The 14,299-nt window shown below is 33.2% G+C and overlaps 1 protein-coding gene across 1 annotated transcript in view; it reads right to left on the bottom strand.

Moving 5' to 3' along the window:
- Window positions 1-10,526: 10,526 nt before the first annotated feature.
- CSMD1 (CUB and Sushi multiple domains 1) overlaps window positions 10,527-14,299 on the bottom strand; it is a 2,075,474-nt gene continuing 2,071,701 nt past the window's right edge. Inside the window, exon 70 of the mRNA XM_089679519.1 lies at window positions 10,527-11,662. Within this exon, the coding sequence (XP_089535645.1) occupies window positions 11,503-11,662 (160 nt within the window). The 3' untranslated portion in view covers window positions 10,527-11,502. The remainder of the gene's footprint in view (window positions 11,663-14,299) is intronic.

Here is a 14,299-nt window from a genome sequence, read left to right as displayed (position 1 = left end):
AATGAATTCTAGTCACAGTCTATCAGGGCCTGCCTGAGAAAAGCATGCTGGGAGATTGCAGTCTGAGTCTGCTGCAGGAAAGAGGTAATCATTCAGACTTTTTCACTCAGACTGTAAACTGTAACTTTTTTGGAGTCACAGAGTGAGAAGCAGCAGCAGGGAGCTGAACCACAAACAAAAAAACTAAGCAGGCATCAGGATTTACATGATTTGGTCATCTATTGATGAACATCTAAGTCCAGAAAAAAGATACTGACCCTTGATGATGCCTGACCAAAATCTGAGGAGATAGAAAGATAAACACATTGTCCAGAGAAATACTAAGTGGTCTATTTATCAATGTTTTCACCCAATAATCACACAAAATGCATACAGTTTTCATCCAAGATTTTGTTAGAATATGTGTAAATTTTGCATTAAAGTTGTGTGAAAACATTCATAAATAGACCCCTAAGAGGCAATAAATATCCAAAATGTTACACTTAAACTTTACTTAGCATGTGTGCTTTTAAAATGAAGAATATATCTGTTGTTAGGTCTACTTTAACTTTCCAATAGAATGAACAATATGAGCATCAGTTAGTATAATGATCACATTTAAAGGCATGGTTAAGGTTAAAGGCATGGCAAGGCAAATCTTTTCATTATGTTTTTATACACATGGGTAATAGAGAGAGGCACACATTTTCAAGAATAAAATGTTTCCATAATCTTAAATTGTGACTATATATGGCAGCCAGAGATTTTAATGATTCAGACTTATGTGGATGGATAACTGTTGTATCTAACTAGTTTTGAAAGCAATAACAAATGAAACCTGTTGAAATGTCAGTGCTTTTTTAATGGTTTACAATTTTGTGTTTTTTTACCTAAATCAATTGTTGACACTTGGTTGCCTTCTCAGTGACTTACTCTTGACATAATCCAATGATGGTTATCCCTTACACAAATACTGGCCTCACACATGATGTATGGGGTAGAGCTAGATACATTGGAACTGCTGGTGTTGCTCACACTATTCTATGAGATGGCAATATTCTTCTTTCTAGACAAGATTAATTAATGCCAGATGTCACTAATAACTTGAAAGAGAGTCACAGCTGTCACATTTGAATTAGCACACTGTAATAACATTGTGTATATCATAGCCAAAATAACAAAAGAGGACCCAGGTTACATAAGCAGATCTTTTTAGATTCCTGTATATTTATGCATGTTTTCTTGAATGATCGAGTGAAGCAAGGGTGATTTTTTTTTTTTTTTTAATTAAAAAATTTCAATTAATCCAAATCTTTGAAGGGATGTGACAAGAATTATACCACAGTTATTCAAATTTACCAACTTGAAGATTCTTCAAAATTGCTTTACTTCTGATCAAACCATCATATTAGAAAAAGATGGACTAATTGTAATGTTAGCCTATTTAAACAATGTTCTTTTAAAGTATTCCTGTTGGGATGAAATGTCACAGAAAGCAAAATGATCCCACAGATGCATAGTACAATACATTGTCCTGCATTACATCCGTGATCTATCTCCACAGTATAAAAAGTTGCTATGTAAATATCAGTGACCAGTGCTCTCAAAATAAGTTTAATATTGTTTCTATATAACCGAAGATCAGACGTCATGTATCCATCAAATTCTTCCTGTGAATCAAATCTTCCTATACAGTGAACTCCAAAAAAAGAAACATAGTGTAGTAAGCTCAATACACCTCAAATCCTGTTCAATGTGCTCACATTTATAATAAATAACCACATATGTATTTTTTCACCAGTGTTCCAATCAATTATTCTCAAATTGACTTCAGCTCTCTGTCTCTTTGTGTCTGGTACTTCAATGATCATCACAAGGTCTTCAAAGATCCTTGGAAGAAGTCTTGATGATGAAACTGGTCGGAAAATATATGTCAGATGCCGGAATTGATGCAATTGCCTATGCTGGAAGTGTTGCAGGTGCCATTTTGGAAGTGGTCACAGGCATTTTTCACACTGAATGTTTATAAATGCATTGATTTTAAAAAATATATGATTTTATAAGGATTTACTGCACTGTGGCCGCTGTATGATATCTCTCACATGGGAACCCTGGAGAGAAACTGGAGTTAAGAAGGGGACTGTTCAAAGTGGATGGGTTTGGTGGGAAGTGATTTGAAAGGAACCAATCTGTTAAGATGCATGGGGTGATACTATTAAACGCTTGCTTGCAGTGGATCTGTATCATTTAAAGGGATAAGCCCTATTTTGGTGGCATGGAAAAGTGATTGGTTTTAATTTTTATTTTCAAGTGTTGTTTATAAGCAATATCACACTATATTAGTCTTTATTTTTTGGGGACCATTCACACAAGTCACGCTGGTAAAGAGCAGTTAGAAGGTGGAATGGTTTATGAAAAGCACAGTTTATTGGAAGTTTGATAAGGAGCTTGGAGTGTCTTTGGTGAGGTGATACACTTGGTGGATCCTTCTATGAGTAATAATGGGAATGCACAGTTAATATATTATAATGTGAGTGTCTTTCTATCTGAGAGAGATTTTTGGAAAACAATATTACACTATATTGGTATTTTGTATTTCTGGCAAAACCGTGTGGATCTTCATGTGAGATGATCATTGAAGTACCAGACACAGGGAGACACAGACCTGAAGTGAATCTGAGAATAAATAATTGGATATATATCAAGTATTAGAAGGGTAAGGGTAGATAAAGAAGAACACTAATGAACAAATACACATATGGTTATTTATTATAAATGCGAGTGCATTGGACACAATTTGAGGCATGGTGTATTGAGCATACTACACTTTATTATATTTCTGTTTTTGGAGATCACTGTATAGGAAGATTTGATTCACAGGAGGAAGTTGATGGATACATGATATCTGATCTTTGGTTATACAGAGACAAAACTGAACTTATCATTTTGAGAGCACTGGTCACTTCTATCATTACCATCTCTTTCTGTGAGGGAAACAGATTGACTCCAGCTGCTAAAGAAAGGATCATTGTTTACTACATTTTGTTTGTGTTAAAAAAGGGGAGGTTTCCAGCACGCTGTTTAAAAATATTTATGTAAATATCAACTTTTCAGAAAGTTAATATATGTATATGGAGGATATTGCCTCCCCTGCCTCAGTGTATTAGCACTTAGGCCTGGCAATTGGTGACCCATATGACAGAAGAATTGAACTTGAAACCCATACCTCAAAGTTCCCGTTCCTGTTTTGTCCACAGCAGCTGATCAGGACATCCAGCTGGTTAACTACAGGTACTATTAGCACCACTAGACATATGCTTGCATGTAAATTTACTTTCTATGACCCTGTGGCAAATTTGCTTAAAAGCTTGTCCTAGAGAAAAAGCATTAAGCTAAAGAAAATATATCTATGGGTTGCAAGTCCAAGTATTGAGGTCCTGGTATTTTTTGGCTGCAAGTGGAAACTCTCTATACATGTCCAAGCACTGACATTCTGGCTTATTTGACTTTTGGGCATAATTTCCCCAATAAAACATGGTCTGGTTGGTGTTTTACCTTGTAATTTAGGAACCTACATTTTCTGTTAACACAGAGTAGTGTTTGTGAATATTGGGAAATAGGGAAAATTGTCTACATTTTTCCCTTAATATATAATTGAACATCCAAGCTAGGTATAGTCTACTTTATAGTAGTTGCTGATTTTTTCACCCCCACACCTGGGGGGGGGCAGGCATTGAGGAATGTTAGTCCCAGATTCCTCTTTACCTGAATCTCGTGGACCCTTACAGTGTTTTTTTTTATAGTGCTCCCATATTTCTCCTGAAAAAGCAGGGTTTCCCATAAAACGCATTAAGGGATGTAATACTACAGTGGACGCATCCTTACCAAGCACAGAGTCGTCTGAATATATTTTTTGAGATTGTGGTGTTTCTACTTAACATATTGGGGTTTTGGTTTCTAGTGGGCAAAAATTAAAGGGATGCATTGCCAAATTCTAGCAATGAATTTCTAATTGGCATTGTTTTTAAGAAATTATGATCTTGTAATATAACTTTGAAAAAATAGTTAATTTTAATTTACCAGTGTCCTGGTACCTGAAAATCCATTATTTTTCTCTCTTCTCTTTTTGCTGCATTAAACTAAAGACAATGCTGGTCAGTAGATCGTCCTGGGGGATTACTTGAATCCTTATGTAATTTTGGTACAGTGTAAATAACAGGGATTCGAATCCCTGTTAAATGCTGGTCAGTAGGTAACATAAATAGCTGTTACAATAATCCTAATAGCCATGTCAGGGTTTTCTAAATGACTTATACTTCTCAAGCATAGGGTACAGCAAAACCTATGCAGATACAGATTTTTTAGAAAATCAGCATTTGCAAAAATATTTTAGGAGACTTCAGTATCAAAAGTTATGATTTGTACCTCAACATATAAGGAAACTTGCTTCTTATATACTTAAAGTGTGCTGTTAAACCACTTTTTCCAGAAGCAAATCTGAATTTAAAAACATATTAAGAAAGTTCAAATGTAAAATCCATAGCTCAAATAAAGTTCAAATGTAAAATCCATAGCGCAAATAAAACTGTAAAATTTGTGACACTGTTTTGGAACTGTGGAAAATAATAATTAAAAAAAGTTATCTCCTACGAGGTGACTAATACTTGAATAGAACTGTGGTTGACTGGATATTCCTCCATTCTTTTTGGACATGGGCAGACTGAGAACAAAGTCTAATCTTCTTCTCTTTATTTTCTATTGCCCATCTATATCCCCCCCCCCCTTCCCTCTCCCCCTCATACCAACTTTCTCTGCATCTCTGCACTTTCCTTTTTTATAAAAAAAAAAGTATTTTTAACACGGCTTTCATTTGCAGAGATATTGGTAGTAATGTTTACTATCAAGATCCCTAACTTCACTTTTTGTAAAATTCAACAGGAAAAAAGAGATAATAAGCCATTGTATGATGAGACATGCTCTTCATTTTGGTGCATATTCCATTTTGTATTATTGCTACAAATGAAAGCTTCCTCTTCTGTGTTTTGGTTATGTATTATTTCCAGGATATATGGTCTGTTTTTCTATTTTTGTAAGCTTATATAACACAGTTTATAAAAAAAACAGTTATGACTTGGTACATTATTGAGCATACTATCTAACACTTCACTTGCTGTTACTTTTTACCTAGTGCATGTATATATTTATCCGAACTATCTATATTGCCCAAAGACATCAACCAAAATTTTCAAACATTCTAAAAGTTGGAGTGGGAATTTTTCATCTCTTTTTGGGATCTGGAGGTCAAGGCTTACATATCGCCCTTACATATCACATACTGATTAGTATAGCCAATATGAGTGAATGTAAAATTAGCTCCCTGAGATAACCTTAGTTTCTAGGCAACTGTCTTTAAATTCACATTTTAAACAACTAAGACAATTTAGAAAAATTAGATCAATAAATCTTGAGGTGATTGTAGCCGTATTAGTGCACTTGCGACAGAAACAATTGAGTACTGACGTGATACTTTTTTTATTTGCACTAACATACAATTTTGAGGACAAGCTTTCGGGGTATGTCCTCTTCTTCAAGGTCCAAGCAGTACTATTATTACAAAGTTTTAGCAGAATGTTAGAGATGTGGGGGATGAGAAAAAAAAAAAGCAGAAAGAAACACAAGTCTACAGTTAGCCTAGAGATAAGACACAGCAAAGCAAAAGCAAAGGCTGGGGGGGGGAAGAACACTCACAGAGAGAGTCATAAAAATGTTGGATAATGATTGAGGAATCCCATGTCCCAATTAAGGTCCTTATCTCTTGTGTCAAATAGAATTATTATTCTTAGTTCAAAAGTTTTTCTTTCCTGAATGCTGAATGGATTTGAAATTTCCTTTAAGAACTAAAACATTGAGGTCTTCCATAATGTGGTCTGGTTGTGCGAAATGGTGTCCCACAGGTGTGCAAAAGTAATCTTCTCATCCCCCACATCTCTAACATTCTGCTAAAACTTTGTAATAATAGTACTGCTTGGACCTTGAAGAGGGGGACATACCCCGAAAGCTTGTCCTCAAAATTGTATGTTAGTGCAAATAAAAAAGTATCACATCAGTACTCAATTGTTTCTATTAATAAATCTAAAATCTTATATCCTGGTTAATGTTCCATGTGTTCCATTATATTTTATTATCTACAAACTATTTTATACATTTTACAACTTATATTCTGGTGTACTTTTTCCTGCATTCATATTCCAGAAAACCTCTAAGCTTTTCTTTGCATATGTATTTATGTGTATTCCTTCTTCATAAATGTATTTATATATAATGATACCTTTGCATGACAAGGTTAAATTGACAACTTAGTTTAAAACTAAGGATGTTGGATGGATGGTGTGCAATGTAGGTTTAGCTATAAACAGAGAAATTAGGCAACACGCTGCTATATATATATGTCAATGAACTACAGTCTGACAATACATGGCTAAAGGGTTAGTAAAAGTTTGAGCCTTGCTTACATTTGGATTTATGCATTGCAAGGCAAGCATTGCTGCAGTGATACTACTTGTTGTGTTGTTTGAGACCTTGGAGCAGAACTTTCAAGACCAGGTTACACCTCACACTCATATTTAGGGTGTAAAACATGTAACCTGGTGCCAAGTGAACCCACCCAATCCCAAAATTACCCTCCCCCTACAGCCTGCAGAAGATCCCCAGCAGCTTTCAGATTTGATATCCATGCAGCTGTGAGTTACACTCACACAGCCACATCATTTTTTCACAGAGATTTGTGAATGAATCAACTACAGGTCCCATCAGCATGGTTCTCAATGGAGAACAAGTATCCACTGACAATTCTTCCAGATCTAACAGTTTGTACCTCTGTACAGACATAGAGATAGAGTATAAGTCTACATCAGCCTGGAATAGAACTTGCAATGTTTTGCAGGCTCATTTGCAAAAAATACATGCTTTGTTTCTAAATAAATATGCGAATTCATTTTTTTGCAAAAGGTGGAATAAATCTTTAAATTAAATCTAAATAACATACACATAGAGATTTAAAATAAAGTGGATAAAGTTGAAGAAACTCTAAGGTTGTGTATGACAATTGCAACATCTTGTTATTTCCCTAGCTGTTTGAAAAATAGAGAATAGTTCACAAATGACATAGCAACAATAATAATATAGCTAAAATATGGTTAGGCCAAAAATCTCCTTAATGACATTGATCTGTTGGTACAGGAAACATTTTATTTACATGCATTCACCTAAAGAATGCTAAAGACCATATGCATATCCCATAGAGACATAGGTGAAGGCCTTCATTGAAAAGTACCAGCAGAAAAAACATATCAGTAGGTATAAGTAAACCAAAATGTGTCCTTTGTACAGCTTTGTTCTTAGTCATACAAATACTTTACTTTTATGGAACTTAAAGAGTACCTGCCACTTTTCAAGTAAACAATTTTTCCTTCAGCTCCATATACATATAACACTTTGTAAAATGTTTATATAATATATATATATATATATATATATATATACTGTATATATATATATATATATAAAAACATTTTTCAAAACAGATTTGCTTCTCATCACAGAAAGCACTAAAGACACAGCTGAGCTGGCTGTTGCCCTTCTCACTCATATGACTCCTGCAGATTTATTCACTCTGCATGGCATGAAAAAATAACTAGCAGAAGCAAGAGCTAAACACAAAGTTTCAGTCACAGCATGGCTAGGAAGGTTTCTGTATGTTCCTTCCATTGCACACAGCCCCTGCTTTCCTTTTAAATTTATGCAGATTGAATAAATTAGCAGACATATGATAGGGGAGGAGATTAACAATGCATCTCTCTTACTGGAATGAGAAGCTTTTTTATTACATCTGATTGAAAATTGTGTTCTTTCCTGTTACTTTTCCTCTCAGGGTAGTTGATTAGGCGTGACTTTCATTAGTATCTATATTTTGATCCAGCAGCTTAACAAAAAATACAAATAACTACTTCCACCTGCACAAAATATAGTGAGCAAAAACAGAAGTTGTTGTAATTAAAAAACAAAATAATATATATATTTTTTTTTTCATTCCAACATTTTATATATATATATATATATATATATATATATATATTTATTCATAAGACATAACAGTTCCAGGTTCTCAAAGAGGTTGTTTTACTAAGGAAGTATAAGCTGCTCCCTCTCCCTTACAGAGTGAATTTTCATTAGCTTAGTAAATGATGTGAAGTTCTGCTGACTTTGATAATTCATTCATGTGTAAGTGAAAATCCTCTGTTTATTTTTTTTATTATTATTTTCCCTATGTGTGATTGTGTATTTTTTACAAAATCAATTTTTACAGCATTTACTAAACTAAATGAAAATTCACATGAAAATTGAACATGCTCTACTTACTTAATCAATCAACCAACCCCAAACTGTCCAGAAGGAAAGCATCTGTGTTGCTTATAACCACCAATCAAACTTTCAGATGTAGCTTCTGTAGTAAAAGTTATAAAATTAAAGAAAAAAATCAACACAGAAAATTTCCTTTTAGGCACTTTTATAAACAGGGTCCAAATGAATCTGAAAGGGAAATACAGTATGCCAGCTAAATATGTATATTGGAAGTAATCAGGAATAGCCTGTTTTGACAAAGCTAATTTAGCAAAACCGTGTTTAAAAATCTTTCAGGCTACTTCAAAAGGCACTTATATGACTGCTGAATGCACTAAAATATCTTCTTGTCATCTGAAAAAGAGGCATCCCACAAAAATGTTTACACGTTTAAGCATTCATGCTGGGGATAAAAATGGGGAATATCCTTTCATTTTTGACCATACTTCATATTTAAAATATAAAATCAGGTCTGTCATCAAAAAATAAAAATACATTTTTATCTTGCTATGACTCCATGTTAAGTTTATCTATTCTCTGAGCTGCAATATTTTTTGTGAGTGATTAAAAAATGCAGCATTCAGGTGGTTCAGTATGTAAATTCAAAGATAACAGGGATTAAATAGTGCAAGAAAAAATGAAAATCTAGGTAGACCTATGTTAAATAGAACATACAAAGAATAAAAAATTGGAAGATAACACAAAGGTATAGTTTGAACATTTTGCAATAAAAAGGGTTCTGTGTACCTGTCAGGAAGAGGTGGATGTCAGAGGAGGTTCCATCCAATAAGTGTATGCACTGAACTTTCCACTTACAGAGAAAAAGAAGACAACTTTCCTATACAGAAAACAAGTAAATTCTAAGCATGCAATACTCTGCTTTAAATTGAATCTGAGAATATAAATATACGAAAGCTGCCATTGCTAACTCCTTCCAAAGGCCCAGCCTCCAGATCTGTTATCCCAACCTTCATCAATGAGGTTGAGCAGAATTGAAAGTTTTAATATCTAATAATGATAACAAAATGTCACCATTTTGGTAAAATGCATTGAAGTCAACAAGACAGATGAATTATTGAGGTTTTCAGGGATTTTTATATGTGCAGTGGATTTAAAAGTGTCCCTGAGTTAGGTAAAGTTCTTCATGGCTTTATTGTATTACATTTTTTCACAGAAAAAAAATACTGTAAAGCCACAATGCATACATAGTATTCAAATAAACAAAAAAAGGGAAAACAAAAAAAAAAAAATAGGTGAAAAACTAAAACACCCTAAACATAACCCTTTACTCAAATAAAAAAAGAAATCCTCTAAATACAGAAATAATATATTTAAAGACATTTTTACATTAGCAGCTCAGTGAGTAAAATTAAGAGTTTTTGCTTTGGAACAATTTTTCTGATGTTGATATTGGTAATTTCGTGAATAGAGCAATTTGACAAAATCTCTACTGTATCTTCATCCCTATTCATGGCCTTATTTGTTACTGACATGAAGGGTGTATGCAAGATGGAACATGAGGCTTTCCAGAGTTCACTGTGTCCATGTTTGTTGTAGGTACTTGATTTACTAGGCAGTGAGATTTAATCCAACAAATTTGGGTTACACAAGTTTCCTATTCCGTATTAAAAAAAAAGTTGAAATACCAGCATATTTCCAAGTTATATCTGGAGGTAGAAAAGTCAAGATAACAGGTCAACAATGGCAGCTACCATATTTGTATCCTCACAGGTTCACTTTAGGTTTATCCCTTTGCATTTGGTAAGAATAATATATAAGAAAGCCAGGAAAAGAGAATAATCCAGCAAGATACATTGCTCCCACAGGAATGAGAGAACACTTACAATTGTTCTAAATGTTCATTTGTTAAAAACTGCTAATGGTAATGCCTCATACAATTTCAAATTGGAGAGGAATCAAGCCAAATTTTCCACCTAAAAATTGGAAGTAACGTTCTATTTTAGGAGTTTCCAAAATCTTTTGTAATCTAGTTCCAACCCAACATGCAACTGAAAGACAATGTTTATCACTATGACCAAAAATAAAAAAAAAACCAAAATATTTTGGAGGCAAATATTAAAAGGCAAATTCATTTTCCAAATATATATTTCTTTTGTGTGTAAGTGTAAATGAACTACTATTCACAATTTTCCAAACACTTGCTTGTTTAATTGTATAATACAAATGTTTAATGTCAACCCTGTTTTTGTTTATTTATTTTTATAAGAAAATAAGACATAAAATATATATTGTACAAAAATTGACTGCTGCTTTTGGACATGATATCAGGTGTGGTTTATGAAGATGAAAGCCTGCATTAAATTGCACAGAAACAAAGTTTCCTAGTTTCCTTTTTGATTTTTTGTTAAGAAATTATGTATCTTTATGAATGCTGGAATAATGAAACTTGGTGTCTAGTAAAATGGGTATCAAATGAAAATGAGTTTAAACAACTGAACATTGTCATTATAAACCCTGTTTTTGTTGATGGAATGAAACTCACTCATTTCAAACATACTAGTGCAAAAAATTGTGCAGTAATATTTTGCAACACCAACTGAATGGAAAGATTAGCAAACCACCCAGTGCACAAACAGTGTCTGATAAATCTGGATCCTTTTAACTGTCAAATAGTGTCACTGATTTCATGGTAAAGCATTTAATGTATGTGCAACCATACAGAAGGTTGTCCTCTCCTTCCAGTGTGTGTCTCCTCCAGGACATTCACTTTTGTTGGGATACAAAAAATATATGCACTCTGATGATCTCACACATCAAAGTAGCTGAGGATTTATCCGAGTGCCCGATATATTGCAGTGAAAGGCATCCAAATAACAACTGGTATGACTTATTTGTCTTCCTGAAGTATTCCTCCATGGCAAGCAGATTGAAGACAGACATCGTAATCCTCTTTTAAAGAAGGGAACATTCTTCATGTGATCTTCAGAAGACTCAACTCATTCAATGAGCATCAAAGATGTATCTACTGTTTGCTGACAAATGGTGTTAAAGATTGCAGCAGCAAAGCCAGAAGTAGTAGAGATATTGGTTTAGGGCACCAATGGAATTTCAGTTTGTCCTTCAGAGGTATGGCTATGAATAAGTCTTAATTGACTCCAAAGGCTATACCACTGTGCATACTGTGTTTAGTGTTGTGTCAAATCTAACAGCTTTTGCCTCTGTGGGTTTTAAGTTTGTATCATACATTGGGTTTTCAAATGATGCTTGTCCATTGCTATTTTCATGACCAGCATATCCATTGTATTGCACTTTGGGTCTTGCTCTAAAAACAAAAAATAAACAAATACATAATAGATAACAGCAGTCAATATATGAAACAGGACCCAGCCACAACAATGTCAAATATGTTCAATCAGGTATATTGAATAAAAAAGACTAATTCAAGCTCATTTTTTTTCTTTAATTTTGGACAGAGTGAGGAAAGAATTTATGTACCGTGGGAAAATTTACTAAGGGCATATAAGCTGTTATAGTTTAGTAAATGTGGTGAAAATTAACTTTTTACAGAATGCCTAATCATTTGCAAGGAAAATAAAAGAAAAAGAATTTTTGTTTGCACATGATTGGATGTTAAAAGTCAGCAGAGCTGTACCTCATTCACTAAGCCAAGGGGAAAATCTCTTGCCAAGTACACAGACTATCTGCCTTTAGTAAATCAACGACACTGAGTTTAAAGGATAATAAGTGAGGCTAAAACTCCCAATGAGAACATGTCAATAAAACTTTAAATTGAAACATTTAAAATAGTTATTATTGTGGTCAAGAAAAAAAATTATTAATATTATTGTAAATGAATACTTCAAATCCTTAACTTTAATATTTACTGGTATGATGAATTTTATTAGTTCAATGATCATCACTACCATTTTTTTTTTATAAATTTCAATTGAAATTTAGAAGCTGATAAGAAGCTTCAATTTGTTGTAAATTAACTGATTTATTAGAAAGCAAACTTAGGTTGTATCTCTCCTCTGCACTACTAAATTGATCTTTTTATTGCTTTTACTGTATATTTGGAGAGATTTCTTTTAACTTTCAATCTAGTACACCAACATTTATAAAAATAGGCAAAGGTTCTATTTTTTAACAATAAAAAATAGCAGATTTGAATGGAGTTTTATGTGTATGCATAATCAAAACTGTTGTCTTTAGTGCAGGAAAAGATTATAACCTGACCATTTTTAATGATGTCTGAGTCCCTGTTGGGGAAATTTACCTTCCCAATTTCTCCTGGTGACCATTTTAATTGAAACAGAAAGCAATGGAAAATCCAAAATCTTTCAGTTCTCATTAGAACAAGAGATGAGGAGAAATGGGGACATTTGTTCCAGTGAAAACTGATTTTCATTTCACTTCCTTTTGTGTCTCTGGGACAGAATGGTAAGGGAAATCTCCCAAACAGGACACAGACAGCAGAAAAAAAACCAAGAGGGGTTTTAATACTTTCCTACGCTATCGAAAATTGTTTGGCTGCACACACTTTAAAGTGTAACTTTATTTTGTTCCAGCTGATGGTCTTTTTTGTGTCCATTAAAACATACATACATGCCTGTTGTCTTCAGATGTGTGCAGTTTTCAACAGCTGTTTTTGAAATGTTCGCACAGACACAATAGCACTCTTTGAGCCAAGTTGAGTTTAACTCATAAAGGTGTCTAATTATTTCAATGTCCAAGAATCTTTATTCAGAAAGGACTCTTCAAGGACTACTGTAACATTTACAGTTTTAATAGAATGTGTAATATGTGTTACTTGTGTTCAACGGCCCATATAAACAAAAAAGAACAAGACAGGTAATCATTTTTATTTACATATGATAGGCTAAATATATTAGAATGCTTTAAGGTATTTCATCATTAATACATTGCAAATACATGCATATAGCACTAAAAACAATTTTTCCCACTGAAGGCAAAACACATTTCATAAAAGTGTATACCTTTCATTATTACCATCCTAAAATTAGCTTTTAATTCATGCCCACGTAACTACAACTTTGTTTAATGTATTTGCCAGTAAGATATTTTTTATTATAGTGGTTGTATTCATTGTTATAAACAGTCTAATTATTGATTTCATAACTTTTTTCACTTATGGGTATTTTTCATGGGAGTTGTTTGTATAACTGTATTTTTTAATTGAAATAATTGAGTTATTATTATGTTTCAAAAGAGGACCCAGCAGGCAAGAGACAACCATGCATACTGTATCATTAATATACATGTTATATAAGCTTTATATAAACATGTTTTTTATTGTAATGTGTTTTGAAAAACATCAGCTATTATGCCTATACTGTCAGAGTTCAGTTTAATTGTTTTGGAGATTCTCTTTAAAGCACAGTATTAAAATAATGATGAATTTGTTAACTCTTGAAATGTGCATGTCTGCTGGTGAATAACAGTTAACCAGTCATTGGTTAGTAGAATCATAAGCTGAAAACAGTGGGGTAATACTTAAAGCATTGCAAGAACTATATTACTGATGCAGATCAGTAATTGCAAAACCCATATCTGGGTTAGTTTTAAAATAACATTTTAATACAAATGGACTTATTTAACAGGGTTCTAAAAAAAATTCAGTGACTGACAAATTCATTATTTCATTCCATTCCATATAATTTCCTTTTATTTACTGTAGTCTTAAGGAGAAGATTTTTGACTAACTATCATAAGCCACTGTACTTTACAAGTGAAAGGTGAACACATATCAGTTAATTTACTAAAGGCAAAAAGTCTGTTGTGTGTTAGCTTAGTGAATCTGCAGAAAATTCAAATTGAAAAGAATACTAAATTATAGCACATACCTTTGTATACATATTTATAGTTATATTTTTTGTTAATTCTGAGTTCTAATTCTCATTGATATGTTCTCTGTTGTTCTAAGCATTTAGACAAAATA

The sequence above is a fragment of the Staurois parvus genome, unplaced genomic scaffold, assembly GCF_062004578.1.
Source record: "Staurois parvus isolate SC_StPar_1 unplaced genomic scaffold, SC_StPar_1.0 ptg000226l, whole genome shotgun sequence".
NCBI classification, from domain to species: Eukaryota; Metazoa; Chordata; class Amphibia; order Anura; family Ranidae; genus Staurois; species Staurois parvus.
Note: the sequence above shows the minus strand (reverse complement) of the source record. Positions and strands in the feature narration are given on the sequence as shown.